Source organism: Hyperoodon ampullatus (assembly GCF_949752795.1).
Source record: "Hyperoodon ampullatus genome assembly, chromosome: 16".
Taxonomy (NCBI): domain Eukaryota; kingdom Metazoa; phylum Chordata; class Mammalia; order Artiodactyla; family Ziphiidae; genus Hyperoodon; species Hyperoodon ampullatus.
In genome coordinates, this window is record NC_136929.1 from 54,812,194 (window position 1) to 54,831,581 (window position 19,388).

Below are 19,388 nucleotides of genomic sequence, written 5' to 3' on the forward strand. Positions count from 1 at the left end.
CCCTCAGGTCCAGCATCAGGAAGCCCATCATGGCTGCAGATCTCAACCCCATTATCCAATTAGCTTTTATCAGGAGTAAAACACTGATGTTTGTATCCCCACGTGCTGGACTTCTTTGTCTATCTCTCAGTGGTTTTACACTTAGGTTGGCTTCTACCTGTATAATATTAGACACATCCCATTCTTTCAGCCACATGATGGGGGGCTTGTTTTTAACGAGTGTTTCTTTCAACAGGTATCGCAAGAAAAAACCATAATCCCTCCCCTATTCTCATGTGTGGCTGCCTTCCTATCTTCCTTGCGAGAGTCAAGGATTGAGTCTTCCCTGTCCAGTGGGAGTGTAAACCGCAGAGGAATAAGGATTTATTTAAAACTGATGCTATTGAGCAAAAGGTAATCAGCCATCATTCTGCTGTCCAGGCAGTTGGCTTCTTGCCATAACTTTGCAGGAATTGTATTATTAGAATGGTGTGGCCTTTCCCTCTCTCCCTTTCCTCTGCTACCAATCCACCCTACCCCACCTACTATCAATTCTCTGCTTCCCTCCTTTAAAAGGTGGTCTGGGTGTTAGTGGACTTTAGCCTAGCTCTAGTAACCCCAACTTCAGAACTGCTGGGCATACACAGTCGGGTAAAAGGTCATGGCTCGCCACCAGGGAATCTGGGTAAGGTGGTCTGACAATGGTCTCTATGAGATACAGCAGCTCCGTTTTTCCTTTTTTTTTTTTTTTTTTTTCTACAAAGACAGGGTGTCCCAGGTTGGTCTCATACTGGATATTTGGTCACTTATCAGAGTTTATGTTTGGGAGTTTCCTTATGTGACATTTTACGCTGTGGCAAAAATGGTCTTTTGACAACAAAGTTATATAAAACACATTTACGGTTAAGATTCTGGTTTTTCATCCCCTCCTCTCTTTCCATCCTAACGGATACATTATGGCTGGGGTTTACACTGATGAAAGAGGTGATGGGCGTTTTGGCACATTATGTCATTGAAAATAATACTTATTCTCAGAATGAATATGTAAATTGCATATGTTGCCATCCCGTGCGGGGTCCTGCACCTGGTGTGGAATGGAGCGCGGCACCGTTACAAGTGTCATTTAATAGGTTTTACCAAGCAAGGGCACATCAGCAGCTGTGAGGCATGATGCCACTGTGACATTAACTACAGACACAGAGTGCCCATAAAAAAATATATGTCCTTTGTTTTGAATAGAGCCCTGGGTAATTTCCCTAACTATTGTTCTATGAGAAAGCCCCGTTGACTCCCTTTCATCAATTTAGGATCTGGACGTGAAAAATCACTGGCATCCAGTGGTTCAGGCAATTTGCTTTCCAAATGAAAAAAGGACAAAAAATAATACCGCAGAAAAATCTCTACTCCTGAGTTGCCTGTGTTGACAGCCAAGGCTCACCTCCAATAAAGGATCCTGAGGAGGAGTCCTTCTGACCTTCTTTCTAAACAGAGCCCAAGGACAATGTGTGACAGTGTATTCAGGGGCTGCTTCTACTCTCGGCTCGGGGTCCGCAGGTGAGGGTGGCCACCCTGCAGGGGCGGTGTGAACTGCAGTGGGTCCAGCAGGCACCGAAGCGTCTGTCTGCCCCACCCTGGGGGCCAGGCCGGGTGTTCTGCGGAAAAGCTACAGAAATGCTGCTCACCTTGAGAAGTAAGCTCTCAGGGCGGGGTCCGTGCTCCTCCAAGTTGCCACAGGACATGAACTCGGTTATGAGGTTTTGCCATTCGATATGGAGTAAGATGGGAAATTATGGGACTACTTACCCCCAAATGAAAAAACAAAATGAGTACATAAGAAAAGGCAACATCATGACAAAAGAGATGGCCCCCCCAAATCTTACTTACATTGAGTGAGGATCCCGGTTAGGGCATGTTTGAAATTCTCCTTGGCCTCCTCCATCTCCTGCTCATGGGTGGCTTTCTCGTTCATCAGCCGCCGGACGTGGCTGTTGGCCGACTGCACCATGGAGTAGAACTGGTTTGCAGACCGCCGGTTTACCTCCCCCCGCTCAACCCAGGACAGCAGCACCGTGATGGCCTCTGAAAACTTGCTCTCGTCTGGAAATGCAAAACCACCAAGTCCAAGTCACGCCCAGGAAAGAGTTTGGTTTTCACTTTGGTTCCTCTCTAAAGGCAAAGCACGGTCCATCCCAATGGATATGTTTTCAGAACTTGGCCTTGTGAGCTTTCCTGCGACTAATGGCTCCATCATCACTTAGCTTGTCTTCCCACATCTAGCTCCACGGCACTGCACAACCACCCGAGAAACCAAGGGTGGCTCACCCTCTCCACGAGCTCAGTTTTAGAAGGTCTGCTCTGGGCATCCTTTGAAATATGGTACAACCGCACTCTTCCACCAAACCCAGATTTCTCTTTCTCAAGACTGGCTCGAAAAACTCTTATTCACCTATTTGGCCTCCAGTTGATTTCTTTATTCTTTCACCAGAAATAGCATACAGTGATACTAGTTTTCTGTCTTAGAATCTGCTGAGTTATTGTCAAGATGTGGATGACAGATTAAATTACTTTTAAAAGTGGTTGTGATGTGAGATATTGTTCCCACAGTGGTAGTAGGAATAGGCCAATTCTTATTCTACTGAAGTTCAAAACTAATTTCACTTTAGGTTTCATAGAACATATTTGATTAGGCTGAAAACTAGAATATTTCCTTGTTTTCAACAAAAGAGGACCTGTTCCGGGATGGTCAGTGTTTGCCTTGGAAGGCTACTGGAAACCCATTTGAACTTGGTTTGAGGGGTGTGTTGATGGGGGGAGGTTCTACCTGTAAATAAGTGATAAAGTTTATTTCAAAGAAATCAATATACTTGCCCGTCCGCAAATAGTTACTGGAACAGATCTGTCTTTTACGACTGACTTGGAGGTGGAGAAGAAGCAAGTTTGAAGGAAATTAAGTTAACTGGAAGTGGAAGCTGTATGTCAGTTACTACAACATTAATTGATCCTATTGCTGAAGGCTCACTGCGTATTTTCCAGACAAACTTGAAGAGACGAGCCTTTCATCCGTATTTTTTTACCCCCGAAAAAAAGTGATTTAAGAGAAATATCCTAGAAACTAACACAACATTGTAAATTAAGTATACTTCAATAAAATTTTTTTTAAAAATCCTACATCTTCCAAGTAAACTGAGTAGAATCTGAGTTCTAAAAATAAGAAGCAAAATTAGACTAAAAGATTCAGATGCTTCTCACGCATTTGACAAATACTAAGTGACTACCATGTTCCCTCTATTAGAGGAACACCAGAGACATCCTTATACACTGTATGTGTATATTCCATTGTTTATATATTATTATATATTGTGTGCATACATATAGACACACACATACATACACACTCTAGATGAACAGATAGAGGGTGATTCATATTTAGTAAAGGAATTTTATTTTATTTTACTCACCAGAGGTTTTACAATCAACCATCGCTGTTAGTATTTTACACACCATACAAAGTCTGCATTTGCGGGGTGCTTTGTGAATTTTGCAGAGCGCTGTGGAAATACCGTTAGTACCTTTTATCCCAGAGGCCCCCTTTCAGACCAGGGCACTTCGCTGCTGTGGCTGCTTCTTGCCCAGGAGGTACTTGCACTGAGTGAGGGCAGGATCGCTTGACCCAGTGCCCGTGGACTCTCCAGGATGGAAATCCTGCTGTTGATGGGCCACCATCCCGGGCCCTCTCCCGCCTGGGTGGTGACAGGCTGGGCTTGGGGATCAAAGCTTTACTCCTGGGCAAACCTGCCCCTTCTGCCCTCACGCTTTGATCCGAGGAGATAAGTGGCCTGGAGAAGGCCCACAGGGCAGCCTGCACGTGAAAGACTCAAGTTTCCTTGCCAATTTCAACCAACCCGCAATTGAGCGTGCACTTGTTCAGCGTCACAGCTGGTTTGCACAGTTTTGTTAACTCTGGAATTTCAGTCTGAGTTCAACCCTCAGTGAACTCCAGCTGCACGGGGTTCTTATTTCATAGACCAGAGCAGCTTGTATAAGATAGAATCCATCACACAACTTAACACTGCGTTCAACCCGTGGAGAGGCCCATAATTCAGCATTATGCTCGTGGGAGCCCCACTGCGACCCTTACAGTCAGAATAAATTCTGCCTCTCTCCCTCTCTCTGCAGATATGTGTTAGGAGAACGGGCCTCCGAAAAGACAGCAGAAATCAACCTAATGCTTATAAGAAATCTTTTCTTTTTCTTCCCCCCCTCTTAAAAAATAACAACAACAGAAAAGAGAACTCTGACTTCATGGACCATTTTTCCCCTTTGCTGTGACTTGCATCTCTACGTAACACAAAGAAAAATCCTAGATGTTTTCGTTATGGGGCTTCCAAGGAGAGAGAGAGAGAGAGAGAGAGCGAGCGAGCAACGGGGTCCCATCTTTCTTTCACCCTCGCATGGGTGCAGTTTTTTCTTCTCTTGCTTGTGGTTACGCAGTTCATAAATACCCTAATTTACTGTCAGGAAGAACACACTTAAATTTTAAAAATGCATGTTTCCTTGAATGACCTAAGAGCCAAATATTATTGTTCTTCACTCCTAGACCTAAAGCATAAGTTCACCAGATTAGAGTTAATTGGTAGTTTTCAGAAAGAGAGACAGCAATTTTAGGATTAAGCAACTGAAAATACACAGCTGAAAAAGTAAGTAGGCAAGAGACTTTCTAACATTGTAACAAGTAATAGTAGGCAGAATTCCATTTTCTCAGTATATATGAATAAAATAAAATATACATTATATACTGTATATATCTTATATATACATATATATATGGTTTAGTACATAGTTTTGAAAACTCCCAATTTCATCCTTGTTTCTGAACTTTCTGAGGTGGGCTGGTAGATGACTGATGTACCGACGTTCAAATTAACTGTGAAAACATTAGCTAACGTACGACTGGTTAAGTCTAGTCGATGTCTGTGCCATGTAAGACGTGACTTTATACTAAATGAAGACTAAGTCAGCAGCTCCCCCTGAATGGCTACAGGAGGGTGTTGGGAGCGGTCATTTTCAATACCCAAATGAAAATTCAATTCTGGATTCAGGGGAAAGATCACAGAGAAAACAGAAAACAATATAAACTAATTTAAACAGGATTTAGATTGCAGCATTCTTAAAGCTATTCATGTGGAAAGAAATTAACACAGCTCATAAAAATCACATCAAAGATGCACTTATAAAAATTCCAAGTACTTTCTGTGAACATGCGTGGGTTCAACTCTGAACATGGGTGCCCTTCAGACACTAGAATGTGCAGACATCCTTTCTCCACACAAAGAACTGGGAAAATTGGCATATTATGGAGTGACTATGGACCATTTGCTCATTAAAAATTGCCCAATGTTTTCTAATCAGCGTCTTCACAATGTCACACCTGGGCTACTGCAACTGTTTGCTCCATGGCCTCCCTTGATCTGCAGTTTCCCCTTCAATCCATTCGCCATTCCTTTGTCACACTCCTCTTTGTTAAGGACCATGGCCTTGTCTCCCTACTTCTGCATATACTGTGCACTCATCCTAGGGGCCCCGGAACTCCTGGTCCACCCGGCTAACTGTTATGCTTCCCTCAAGAGTCAGCCTAAATGCCTTTCATAAAGGAAGCTTTTCTGCAACCCTATCATGAATTCAGTGTCCCTTTGCTACGTTGCCACAATTCCCTATATATCCTGCTACGAAAACATTAGTCACTCTATACAGTAATCATTGGTTCATGTATCCACTGGCCCTCCAGTTCTGAGGGGTCAATGTGAGAAGAAAACTTCCAAAACATATTTCAGTCTTCTGCTCACTCTGAGTTTTTCCCTTCGTAGTCTCTTTCATTATACTCTATTTCTAATAGATTTGCAGTGCATTCGTGCTGGAAAGTTACAGCAAATCCAGTGGTCAAAAGTTGGGAAATACCGTTGATAATAAACATTTTTTTTTTTTTTTTTTTTTTTTTTTTTTTGTGGTATGCGGGCCTCTCACTGTTGTGGCCTCTCCCGTTGCGGAGCACAGGCTCCGGATGCGCAGGCTCAGCAGCCATGGCTCACGGGCCCAGCCGCTCCGCGGCATATGGGATCCTCCCAGACCGGGGCACGAACCCGTATCCCCTGCATCGGCAGGCGGACTCTCAACCACTGCGCCACCAGGGAGGCCCGATAATAAACATTTTAATTTCAGGTTGAAGAGTATTTTCACATTGTCTACCAGAGATAAATGTTTTCATGGCACTTAAGCTGGCTGGTCCTTTTATCCTTCAGGCCTCCGAGGTTATTACCATAAGCAATGAAAGTTAAGAGAGATGTCAGGTAATTACACAGAGGCAGAGCTTTCCACAGTAAGCTAATCAGCTTATCCAATGACTTAAAAAACTTTTTGAAAGTTTTTTTTTTTTTCTGGAAGGTAATAACCATTGCATTTAGCTTTTTAATTTTGGGAAGGTAATAACCTTTGTATTCAGCTTCGTGAGGACTAAATAATATTATAATGATTATCACACTTCAGTATCTGAATCCATACCCATCTTATTTCATTTCTTGTCACATCAGAATTTGTCAACCTCCCTCCCTATCCCTCTTTTCCATGTTTACTGAGCACGGGTCACGTAGTAGGCATTCTAAAAATTGCATATGGGACACATCTTTGCTAGTAGTCAAAGACCACAAGCATGAGCCTCATTTGGGGGCTTATCAAAAACGTAGCCTCGGGGCTTCCCTGGTGGCGCAGTGGTTGAGAGTCCGCCTGCCCATGCAGGGGACGCGGGTTCGTGCCCCGGTCCGGGAGGATCCCACGTGCTGCAGAGCGGCTGGGCCCGTGAGCCATGGCCGCTGGGCCTGCGTGTCCGGAGCCTGTGCTCCGCGACGGGCGAGGCCACAACAATGAGAGGCCCTCGTACCGCAAAAAAACAAACAAAGGAACCAAAAACGTAGCCTCACCCTACTCAGGCCTCCTGACTCAGAATCTGCATCCTAGTCCAAGCGTTTCATATGCACATTGAAACTGGAGAAGCACTAGAAGAAATCACTCAATAAACGCCAGGGAAACTGGTGAGGAGCTCACCTAAGTTAAAAGATAATGAAAACCTGAAATGGAAAGTAGCATCTGAGAGAGTGGCGAATACTGAAAGGCTCTGATGTGGTTCTCATGAGCTTTGTGAATCCCTGTCCCCAAACCCTCCACCCCCATTTAAAGAAGAGCTGCTTAAACGTCAGTCATCTTCATCCCAGAAAAAAATGTGAAAAAAAAAGTCAAGGTCTTGGAAGTGGGCATAGGGACTGCAGATCCTTTCAATGGAATGCTGGGCCAGAGGATCCTCTCCACCCTCCTCTGGGATTATCTGATTTTACAGGGATGTGAATCTCTAATTGTTAAAGACTAGGCTATTTTACAACTCTTTAGGGACAGAATACAAATTGTGAAAACGCATAACAATGCAAATAATTCTTCTCTGTAACAATGTAAATGAATTTTTGTCCACAAGAAAATATAAGTCTTTACAAAGCAAACTCTCTTCTGAACCAGTTTTAACATCTTACTCATTCTCTCATTAATTAGTGAGTTAAGTAAAATCACTGATACAGGCTCATTTTGTATTTCTTCTCCCTCTTTGGGTGCACAGGGAGATCTGGCCCTGAATTTCAGAACAATAAGTGTGACAAGAGCCAGGCCATGAGCCCTGAATATGAAAACTGAAGTGGGTTGGAGTAGCCTGATTTCTGGTGGGTCTAGAAAGGAATGACAGGAAGGGAGATTCCATGTTTGAACAAAATGTCTCGAGAATGAGGGAAAAAAGGAAGACATCCTACAACACTTTTTCTTTCCACAGAAATGGGGATAGACACACACACACACACATACATACACACACACACAGAATGAATGGTATGTCTATACAGCTGTCCCTGATTTCTAGAGTCTATGATAGGTAGAAATAACTTATAGTGTACAGTCACATACTGATTCAGGCAGAATGGACATTCCAGGACGGCACTGCTACTACAACATTCCCAAAATCTCACTACGTGTACCTAAAAATTAGACATCCCTAAACAAATCTTCATTCTCTGGCTGCTCAATTAACCATCAAGAGGGGTGATACCTTACCTATCCTTCAAATCACAGATAGTGTGAAAGGCTACACAAGTGTTAATACTTCCTCCTCTACCCTCGACATACCTACAAGTTCACTTACACACACACAGACACACACACACACACACACACACAATCTCTCCAACAATTTAGTACCTGTGAAAATGAGAAAATTCAGCGGGGACAACATAAACATGCACTGATTATTCCTGCTTTTGGATCAGGTAAAATGTTTCGAGATGAAGTGGTCTATCTCGCCTTGTGAAGGTCAGTAACGCCCAAGGATGTGATTCTCAAACAGGTTCCCGTGCTTCATATTTCCTTTGCCCTGAGAAGGAAGCCTGGCTTCTAGCTAATGGAACTTCGACTTGGCTCAGAGCATTATTGATTTTTTTTAGTTTCTCAGAACCATAAATATTGACAACCATCTCAGCAAGATGCTGGCAACCACTTGCGCGGTTTCTCCCTCTGGCAGGCTGATCGGGGGCCATTCTGTATGCACATCAGAGACTAGTCCTCAGAGATTACAAATGCTGATCGCAGAAGGACTGCATCCTGGATGACATATCAGGGAATCCCAAGGACAATGCTTGCAAAGCTTTGTCAAAACTTCACCTGATTCAGAGAGAAACTCTTCATTCATCACATAATGAAAGATTATGTGAAGCTTTCCAAAGGGGGAAAAAGTACACAAGAACTTTTAAATGCTCTTGCCAGGAGAAATCCCCAGTGAATAAGGAGATCATCTTTCCTCACTGTCTAATCAATCTCTCCCTTCCACAGTCCAAACATGGGGCTCCCCCAGGGGTGGATGGTCTGTATTAGACCAAGAGAAATTCATTATCTCATCTGCCTGGTGCTACTGTTTCCAATAAAGTGTAATTATGGTGGTATTGAGCTTCTTCTCACTTTCTCAAAGCCGTGCCATAAACTTTGGATCTGTGAGCAGTTACTTCCCAGTCAGTCTTCACTAAGTTGAACTGTCTCAGAACAATGTCTATTTAATCAGCAGGGTGCCCGCTAATTTTCTTTTCTAGAATTTGTATTAACCATAACAGACACTGGGTGCTGCAGTGCCTCAGACGCTACACCATTACAACTCAGTGTCTCCTCTGACTTCAGAAGACCCAGGGACCACTGGATCGGGGCTACCGGGTCCCAGAAGGTCACCCCTCTCTCACCCCACCTCTGCCAGGCTGGGTTGCCTACCACTCCCGGGCTAGCGCGCTGCACTTCCCATGCGTAATAGTGGGAAGAGCTTTGTAATTGCCTCTGTCACTCAAGAAACCTAAACTACACCTAAACTCTGTGAGGCAGCGGCTTTGTGTGCTGCTTCCCTGGCATCACAGTGTCAGGGATATGGCAAAGAGCTCAGCGAATACTTGTGGAGTGAGTGGAATGGTGGCCGAGGGCACATCACACTTCCCTACACTTCCCATCATGCCTGGTAGCACTGCTGGCCAGAAACGCAACACGCTCATAGCTCCAAACAGCTAAGAAAGAGAGACAGGAATTAATTTACTGAGCATCTACTGTATGCATAGTTTTACCACCGGGCAGGATATGGAGGGCCTTGTCGGTTAGAGTAAAGACTTGGCCAGTACAGATTTTGCTGGATAAAGCTGATTTTCCACAAGAAAATTCTAAGGATAAACGAGTATGGTGTAAAATGGGGGGAAAATGCTTGTAGTACACCTGAGATAGCAAGATTTCTCAGGGGAGGAAAAAAAATCAAATCCAATTAGGTATTTTCAGATTGTATTTCCATTTCCTTTCTGATCCAGGTTTTTTTTTTACCTGAGGTCTTGATGGTGTTTTACATCCCCACATCAAGGAAATCATCTTCAGGGAAACAGTTTCCTTGGCTCCTCTGCCTGGCTTTTCAGCGTTATCAGGAGCGTGGAGTGGATTTCCTCTCAGAGGCGGCCAATTTCCTAAGCAATTAAATGCTGTTTATATTCCAAACTCTGTGCTTGGGTTGAAATTGTCAAGCTTGATATTACCTGACTGTTGCCTAAGATGTCGCCCCAGCTAGCTCATTTTACTGTAACTGCCATCTATTAAAATTTCCAATCTGTTCTCTCCTCAAGGGATCACACAGTACTTGGCAAAGGTACGGCTTCTAAATTCTTCAAATTACACTCATCTATATAAATATACAGTTTTGAAATGGCAAGGTTTGCAAATGACTTTACCAAACTGACTTCCCAATCTGCTATCCTTTAACAGGAAAGGCAATGCTGTGGAACTCTTACACGCAAAGACACTTCTGTGCTGGTTTCTTAAAAAGAACCTAACGTAGATGCCAAACTTTCCTGAAACTCCTCCATGGGCTCACGGCGCCAAGGTGCTAGTTTTTGTCACTTCGAGGTGTGGACACGATCGAATACAGTTGAGCTGATGTAGCTCATTAAGTGAGGTGATACTACACAATGTACTGGATATTAAAGAAAAAATTATTTGCTCCAAAATCAACATTCCTGCTCGAGAATGTTGCTCTTCCTCATTCTGCTCGCTCCTTATGGATTCCAGTCTGAATGGAAAAGTGAGAGGACGTCTGCATATGCGTTTTACATGCTTTTTATTAAAGGGACAGCCACAGTCTATGATGGTAAGACACACCTTCTCGGAGCAGCAGAACATGTGCCAAGGGCATCAGTAAGAGGTGCTCCATGGTTACGTCAACTAAGGAAGGTTCTACGAGGATCAGGTCATTAGCCACTGCAGTCGCTGACCTTCAACACACCCTGAAAGGAATTCTGGGCAGAGAAAAGGCATGCAGCACTCTGTGCTCTGGGGAAACTGGCAGAACAGGCTTCCACATGGGTAGATATTTTCAGGAGAAACTTTTATGAACCCAAATTCTTGCATCTTCCCATACTTAGAAAAGTACTAAAGCCATTAACTAAGATATCTGTTCCTTGTGACTAGCAGCAGCCTTCTCCTAAGATGTGTGCTTGGGTGCAGGCACCCCCTTCACCAAAATCACATATATATTGACTTCCTCCGTTACCTCTTTGGAAAACTTCCTCAGAGCTCTCTGAGAGGCTGTCCCCTGAGCTAGAGTCCTCAATAAGACACTGAATAAACTCAACTCACAGCTCTTACAATGTGAGGTTTTGTTTTTTTTTTTTTTTCCGAGTCAACAGTTTCAGTGGCAACTGCATCTGATTAGGGGCTCCCAAGGCTGGAGCAGGGGATGAGGGCTAGAAGCAGAAGTCTTTTTTTTTTTTTTTTTTTGCGGTACGCGGGCCTCTCACTGTTGTGGCCTCTCCCGTTGCGGAGCACAGGCTCCAGACGCGCAGGCTCAGCGGCCGTGGCTCACGGGCCCAGCCGCTCCGCGGCATGTGGGATCTTCCCGGACCGGGGCATGAACCCGTGTCCCCTGCATCGGCAGGCGGACTCTCAACCACTGCGCCACCAGGGAAGCCCTTAAATGCTTTTTTAAAAAAACAGAATGTCAACTTCCTATCTTCCTAAAATAGGTTTCAGGCAGCTATTCATGTTTCCTTTAGTGAAAACATCCAATCCACTTTAAGCACTGCCAGCTATGCTCTAAAACACTCCAAGGATCAATCGCATCTCTCCTCTCCTAATGACTTCTCCGTTGTTTATGGAATAAAACCCAAATCCGGTGGCAGCCCTCGGGCCTTCACCATCTGGCCCCAGGCTGCTTTCCCAGCGTCACCTTCACTCTGTTCCCCCAGGAGGCGACCTGCCTTTCTCCGCCTGTGCCCAAATCCCCTCTGCCTCCTGTCTTCACTCCTTGAGCTCCAGCCTCTGACAAGAATGTCTTTAGGCCCTTTCTTCTCCTGGGGAAACAAATCTTGTGTATCCTGCAAGGTTCAAGTTCTGCCTCCTCTGCGAAGACTTTCTTGACACTGACATCAACACCACTCACACCTGTCCGTGAGCTCCCAAAGCATGTTGCTCATATGCTGGTTGACAATCATGTCATTGGCTTTGCATTACAGTTCATCGTGGCCAGCCACCATGACCTGTTTTTTCATCGAAACCTGACACGCCCAACAGACCGGGGAGGGTGTGACCATCACTTGCCTGTGAAGTGCACCCTTGTTGCTGGAGTCAAACAACTCTGCTCAATAATGGAACAGAACTGACACACATGTCATCCTAACTTCCACATCTGGCCTCTCCCCAGTCATCTGTAGTTCACTGTGGCAGGTACTAAAGCCTCCGTCTCTCTGTCTTTATCCCCCAGGGCCTCAAACCCGGGAGAGGAGCACAGAAAACAGTTAAAGAAATGACACATGCTCACTTCTAGTTCTAATTCTTCCATAGACGTTAGGAGGGTCCCTTCCCCTCCATCTCTAAAGACAGGGACCCTATTCTACATTTCTCTTCTGTCCTGCACGGGCCCCAGCACGGTTGCAGATGAGCCTTGTGTGTGGGGTGGCTTTGTTAAGAGGCCAGCAGAGTGCAAACTACAGACCTGGAGGAGCCCCGGGACCTGCCTGCCTGCAGGAGGAGGCACTGGTTCATTCAACAGGGGTAGGAAGTCAGACGGTGGCCTGCTACGGGGCTAGTGCGGAGGGCTCTTCTGACCCGCTCTGCTTGAGTTTGGTTGATACACACACACATTCAGGGAGAAGGCAGGGGAGAGGGCTGGGCAGGGGCACGGCTCTGTCCAGGCAGCAGGAGGAAGCCCGGGGGACCCCGGTCCCATGAGCTCAGCACGCCAAGGGACAGGAGAAACACCTGGGCCTGGCGCCTGGGGATCACGCTGTTTCCCTGGCGGCGGGCGATGGCGGGGCGGCGGCGGAGGAAGCAAACGCGCGCAGCTCCTACCTTTCAGCTTCTCAGCCAAGAGCGCGGCCTCGTGCTCCGAGTAGTGCATGATGGGCGGTGGCGAGGGAGGCCGCAGCCGGTCCTCCTCCAGTTTCCGCCGGTGCCGCTCCTCGCGGGCGCGCATCCTCTGCTTGCACTCCCACTCGTAGAAGTCGTCCCGGGCCTGGGCGAAGTCCACGTGCAGCCGGCCCGAGTCCTTTTTGTCCGTGCTAGACCCTAAGCGCATCCGGTAACCTGAAACCAGTGGGAAGGCGGGTCACATCACACTGTCACAACATTGTCACACACGACTGTCACAGTCTCGGGGCCAGGCCCTCAGGACGCGCCAGGGGAGCTCTCACTGATTTCTTTTTCCCTTACAAAGGACATCCTTCCCATAGGAGGTGGGAAGCTGTTATCCTCCGAGGCCATCTGGAAGCACGGCCTGAAGTACGCCTATTACAGATTTGGGGATAAACGCTCCACTGGGAGAGGTCTTCAAGCCTATGTTGCCAAGAGGATGATCTCAAGAACCAGGGCACTTATCCTATTATCCTAACTCCTTCTTCCTTCTGGCTTCCAGGAAGATCAGAAAACTATGGGGCATGTAGCTTTCTTCCCCCTCCACTTTTTATGGCCTCAATTTTATATTTTCAATTTACTGTAACTCTGTTGCATAAGCCCTCTTACTTTTATTTTTTAGAAGGAGGTGGAGTGCGAGTTAATAAATATTATCTATGATATTTAAAAAGATCTACAAAGTAAATTCCACGACATCTCACTCACAGGCTATTGCTTCATTCTCCTAGAAAACGCCGCTTGCTCCATTCTGTCTCAGCGGCTGCAAAAGCCACAATTACCAAGGCAATTTTGCAATACTGTTTTATTTCCACTTATCCTCTGGGGCACACAGGAGAATATTTTACCTTCAATCAAGAGGCCTCGCCGCGGCCTTCCTTACAGCCCTCCAGCACCTCATCTGGCACGCAGCACTGCACAAATTGTCCATGCAATCTTTGAAGGCCACAGGAGCCCGTGTGAGAGCCCAGAGCTAGACCAAAAAAATGGGCCTGGAAGTCTTTGGGGGATTTACTGTGAGCTACACAACTTATAAAGATTATAAGCAGAAACTTGATCTGAGAAATCAACACAAACAGAACTGAAACCAGGCCGCCAGCCTAACTTCAAGGGAAGGAGGTTTGGCTTTGAGGTTGCTCTTCAGTTTGGGGTACTCAGATCTTTGAAAACATAAATTCAGGTCCCAGCAGGATCCCTGCTGTCAGTGGCTGCCAGACGAGCGAGCAAAATAAGCACTTTTGCTGTGCAGGGACTTTGCAAATGAGACACCACTGTGAAATGCTAGGCTGCACTGTACTGATGCTCAGGACCTTGTGGTAGATTTCTATGGATTATTTTAGCATTTGGGGTTGAAACTCAGCTGAAAAATCCCAGGAGAGGCTGGCTTCTCCCCAGTAGGGTACTTCACACCTTTGAAAAGTTACAAATGTGAAACAGATCTCAAGTCTGATTCCTGTTATGACCCTCTCACTCCCAGGTTTAAAAGGTATTATCTCTCTAAAACTGGGAAGACATAACAATACCTATCAAAAACGCAAACATCTCAAGAGGGAGGGGATTTGGGGATGTATGTACACATACAGCTGATTCACTTTGTGATACAGCAGAAACTAGCACACCATTGTAAAGCAATTATACCCCAATAAAGATGTTAGAAAATAAATAAATTTTTTTAAAAAGTGTTCACAAGCAAAAAGAAAAAAAAGAAGCAAACATCTGATCACAGAGGGGCAGAATTAATGCTAAAGCAGAGTATATTTTGGTTGTGGGCTGTGGAAACTTAACAAATCAGCAGGCCATGGTGATATATACGTAACAGCTGAGCAGGCAGAATGGCCTAAGACTGGCCAACTGGCCAAGCAACTTTCCCCTGGTCATGTCCAGAGCATCACTTTTCAGACACAGACATTTCTGGTTCCAAAAATTACCCTCTCTTTCATCAAAACACCATCATTAAGGCCTTAAAAGAGCCCTGTGATGAGGCTGAGTCTAAAATTAGCTTGGCCCTCAAATGTGATTTTGGTCCTAAAATTAGACAGGCCATCCAGCTGGGCTAGGGCTTGCGGGGGCTCTGACGTAAGAGCGGCAGCCTGCCTGCCTTCCTGCCCCTCCCAGTCAGCCTTTCAGACCTTCCCAGGACGATGCTGCAACCTTGCCAGGGCAGCCCAGGCAGAGCTGGGAGGCCCGTGTGTACTCAGGCAGGTAGGCTGGAGGTGAGGCCTTTGCTGTGGGATGCCAAGGGGTAGTCAGGCAGGGGGCCGGGTCAGAGCTTGAAAAAAATATAGCATCAAGGCATAAATTTGAAACTTACATGTGCCTAAATTTGGAACTGTTCATCTTTGGGCAATGTACTATGAGTTTTCTGATTGGGTCTAAACATTATGTCAGTGTTGAAAAACACCTTTGATTTACTGTAGCCCTTTCATTTAATCAGGTGGGGGTAAAGTCATAGTTGTATTGGTGGAGCTGTGATTAGAACCCAAATTCCCAGGGCAGGATTCCTTCTCTATCATCATCAGGATATTTGTGTTAAAAACAACCACTTACTGAATGGTTCCCATGTTGCACGTGCCCTGCTAGGCACTTAATATCCCTTATTTTGATTCATTCCTCATAACAATCCGATGAGGTAGCACTATTACTATCTCGATTTTGCAGAAGAGAAAAGAGAGGCTCAGAGAGAGGTTATCTTGCCCGAGACCTGTGAAATCCAGTGCCGTACACTCAACAGAATCCCCAGTTGTCTAATAGATTACTCTGATGCTGTAGCTCAAGACTTTGTGAGAGATATGAGTGTTGTATTTTTATTCGATGTTTTATCGTCCACCTCCATTCTGGAATACTTTCAGGTTTCCTTTTCCACTGTCAGGTTTTATTGGAATAAGGGTTTTAAAGTTCTCCAGGTCACTATCTAGCTCAGGAAAGTCTCTTCAGTGTTGGAATAACCTCAAGGCTTCTGGGGTTTGCAAGACAATTTTATGGTAATAGGGGCTGACTGCAGAGTTAAGTAAATCTGGTAGTAATGTTCAGATTTTTTTTCCCCTCTTCTTTTCGCACTTTTCCCCACTAGCTTTGCCTCTGGAAGAGGGAAGTGATGTGCAGAGTGACAGACTGAAATATGCAGATGGAGACACAGAGGGCATGGCAGTGAGTTAAATCTAAAAAGACATCCTTCCAAAGCTACATTTCAATACCAGCTCTGTGATGCTTAGATTTGGCAAAGGCCTTGCTGACAGGCTCCATACATTTGCTCTAACACCCAGAGGGTAGAAGGCAGCAGGAGGCTTAATTTCAACCTCTGTAAAAATTTCCCTTATAAATGGCACCAGAGAAGCAGGGATGGTGGGGCGGGCTTAGCCAGGCTAAATGCACTAGCAACTGGGCGGTGATGCTGGGCCTCCTCCGCAGGCCCGAGGACCACTTTCTGCAAGGCACTCATCTTGATCTGGTGTCTAGAAAGTGAACCACTTCTGAAAAACTGAAATTATGCTGAGAGAGGACTTTATTCCCCCAGAGAATTACATCCAATAATAATAATGGTCCTCAGTATTCATAATATTGCTTCTCATCTAAGAAGCACTTGAGAACATTAATTAGAAACTCGATGGAATTCCTAAAGCCTGGATGGTGGGACACCGTGTCTGCAGCAGGGAGGTGCGTTCACAGACTTAACAGGGAGCTTCTGGCAGCCTAAGGGCAGAATTCCTCCTTCTCTAGCCCCAAACTGTGGGGACTTTTATTGTGCATTAAGGCAAAAGGGAATACGCTCATATTAACATAACAAGACATCACAAAGCGCCGAGAAAACCCCCTTATGTGATGCAAAGTACCAGAAAGGTAAATGGCTTTATCAACCATGAACTCCTCGGCAAAGCGAATGTGACAAAAATTCTTCTTGCTTTTCCGAATCGCTGTGATGTCACCGCACTGCTCGAAGACTTCTTGAATGATTTCCTCAGTGGCGTTTTCTGGTAATCCCCCGACAAACACGGTCTTACACCCGGGAGGTCGTTCTCTTGTGGAGGGAGGTGGAAGATCTGAGAACCGCAACAAAACAGAGGGTTTTGCCTTTTAGTTATAGTTGCTGTTTTTTTTTGTTTGTTTGTTTTTCTGGTTCACCTGGTGAAAGTCAAACTCGCAGACTAACCTTCTCCATTCTGAGTAATGATGGATTTCTAGAGCGATCTACACAGATGGCAGGCTGTCCTGGTTTTCAGTGCCTGTCCCCTCCTCCTCCCCACCTTTCTCTGCTTTCTGTGTTCAGTTCTACACAGAGTGGCTATGCTCGTCCGCGAACAGAGATACAGCTAATGTTGCCATAATTTCATTTCTCCTTCATAATACAGAGGCCCAGAAAATCGGAAAAAAAAAAAAAAAAAACTTCATGAAGTATAGAGCATGATGAAATAAAAACATGATGAAAAACCGAGGGTTGGGCTTCCCTGGTGGCTCAGTGGTTGAGAGTCCGCCTGCCGATGCAGGGGACACGGGTTCGTGCCCCGGTCCGGGAAGATCCCACGTGCCGCGGAGCGGCTGGGCCCGTAAGCCATGGCCGCTGAGCCTGCGCGTCCGGAGCCTGTGCTCCGCAACGGGAGAGGCCACAACAGTGAGAGGCCCACGTACCGCCAAAAAAACAAAACAAACAAAAAAAACAAAAACCGAGGGTTGTTGTCTGCTTTGTCTGGTTGCGGGATAATGGACCAGTAAGGCAGAACAGGGAGCACAGCCTGAAAGCAGGTGCAGTACTTACTTGGCTGCGAAGCACAAGGCCTGAAACCACCCCTCTTTTTTTTTTTTTTTATCATTCACATTTAAATGAGCAAACTACTAAATCTGAGGGAGCCTGCATAAAAAGATAAAAAGCAATCTTCTGAAAAGTCCACTTTAAAAAGGCAACACTGATTCATATGAATAAAAAAAAATCCCAGCTATTTAAGCCCATAAATTTAGTATCAGAGGCTAAGTTAAAAAAAACAAAACTGGCCTATTTATTTCATCAAATATATGTTTCCTTCAAGCGAACGCGATCTGGTCCAGGAACTCTGAGAGGCAGGCTCCCCGCTCCCCTCCACCACCGAATCGCTAACTGCCAAATTAAGTCCGTTTTCCATCTAGCAAAACGCATTTCAGAGCTTCTCTCCCACATTTGTGAAGATGGATGGAAGCGTTCACATATTTCACACTCCGATCTGCAGCAAATGCTAGACTTCGTTGCGCGCAAAAAGGTTCTCAATGCTGGCTATACACCCCAATCACCCATGCTCCCTTCGTGGTGTCAATTCAGCTCCTGGAGAGACACAGTGACCCACATATTTGTTTTAATCTAGAGACGAAGGACTCCTGTAGAATGATCCCCACTCTGTGTACCTAGGTGGGAGAACTTTGAGTCACATCTGAAAATGAATGCAATACTATATTAAAAGAGAAAGAAACTTAAATCGATGATCAAATACTTCTCACAGACATCACTTACTTGGGTTTTGGGGGAAAAGAGTACAGCTCTTGCAGTGGATTATTTCTTTGACGACAGCCACTTCTGTTGGCGGAGGGGGTACCAGCCCCAGGCCTGGTATCATTGGGTTAATAGGGGTGATCCCAGTCATCATGTTGAGGCCTGGATCAAAGCCTGGTACACAGATTGAGTCTGTAAAGTACACAAGATATCATTTTGGTTGGAGGATCTTAAACTGGTTTTTGTTGTTACTTTTGCCGTTTTCCTGCAAAGATGATTTGACTTTATGCTTCCTATGTTTTAGGAATTTCTCCTGGCATAAATATAGCAATATAGAAAGCTATTTCAGAAAGGTAAAGAGAAAATAAAAGATGAACTTAATGCTACATGGAAAGGAAGTTATATTGTTTAAAATATTAACATGGCAGAACAGAACACAACGTATTCAAGTGTAAAACCACGCACCATGAAGCTTTGCTGTTACTGTGAACGTGATTTTCTGTTTCTTAACTTCGATGTAGATGTGACTGCCTTATGACCCAGGATGTGGGAAGAATATCATTTAACACTGAAGTGCCCAGTGAATACAACTGTCAACCCGGTTTTATCAAAAGAGCCTTCTTACCCAAGTGACCTCGATTTAAGAAAGTTCAGTTTATATGTGCATACTTTATAATGATGCATTCAGGTCCAACCTAACCTACTCCCCCCAGGAAATAAAAAAAAAAGAGTGATTATAATTACTAAGGCTGGGTTAGATACATGCGGGCATAATATTAGCTATATACATTTCTGAGTTCTATTGGATAATCACACGTTCTTCCTATAATTCAATCAGCAAATAATTGACCACCCTTCTGAAATCTTTGTTTGTTGTATAAAAAATACAAATTTACGCCCTGCATAAAAAATGGAAGGGCACAAAAAGGGTGGGTTTTCCAATGTAAACACTGAATTTTTTTTT

General features: G+C 45.0%; 1 protein-coding gene across 3 annotated transcripts in view; it reads right to left on the reverse strand.

Annotated features, from left to right (window-relative positions):
* Positions 1-19,388, reverse strand: part of ENOX1 (ecto-NOX disulfide-thiol exchanger 1) — a gene marked incomplete at both ends in the record, with an annotated part of 282,081 nt that overhangs the window by 151,014 nt on the left and 111,679 nt on the right. For all 3 annotated transcript variants that reach the window (XM_079721567.1, XM_079721568.1, XM_079721569.1), the window contains 4 exons: positions 1,864-2,076; positions 12,916-13,149; positions 16,803-17,009; positions 18,446-18,616. In XM_079721567.1, the coding sequence (XP_079577693.1) occupies positions 1,864-2,076; positions 12,916-13,149; positions 16,803-17,009; positions 18,446-18,616 (825 nt within the window). The remainder of the gene's footprint in view (positions 1-1,863; positions 2,077-12,915; positions 13,150-16,802; positions 17,010-18,445; positions 18,617-19,388) is intronic.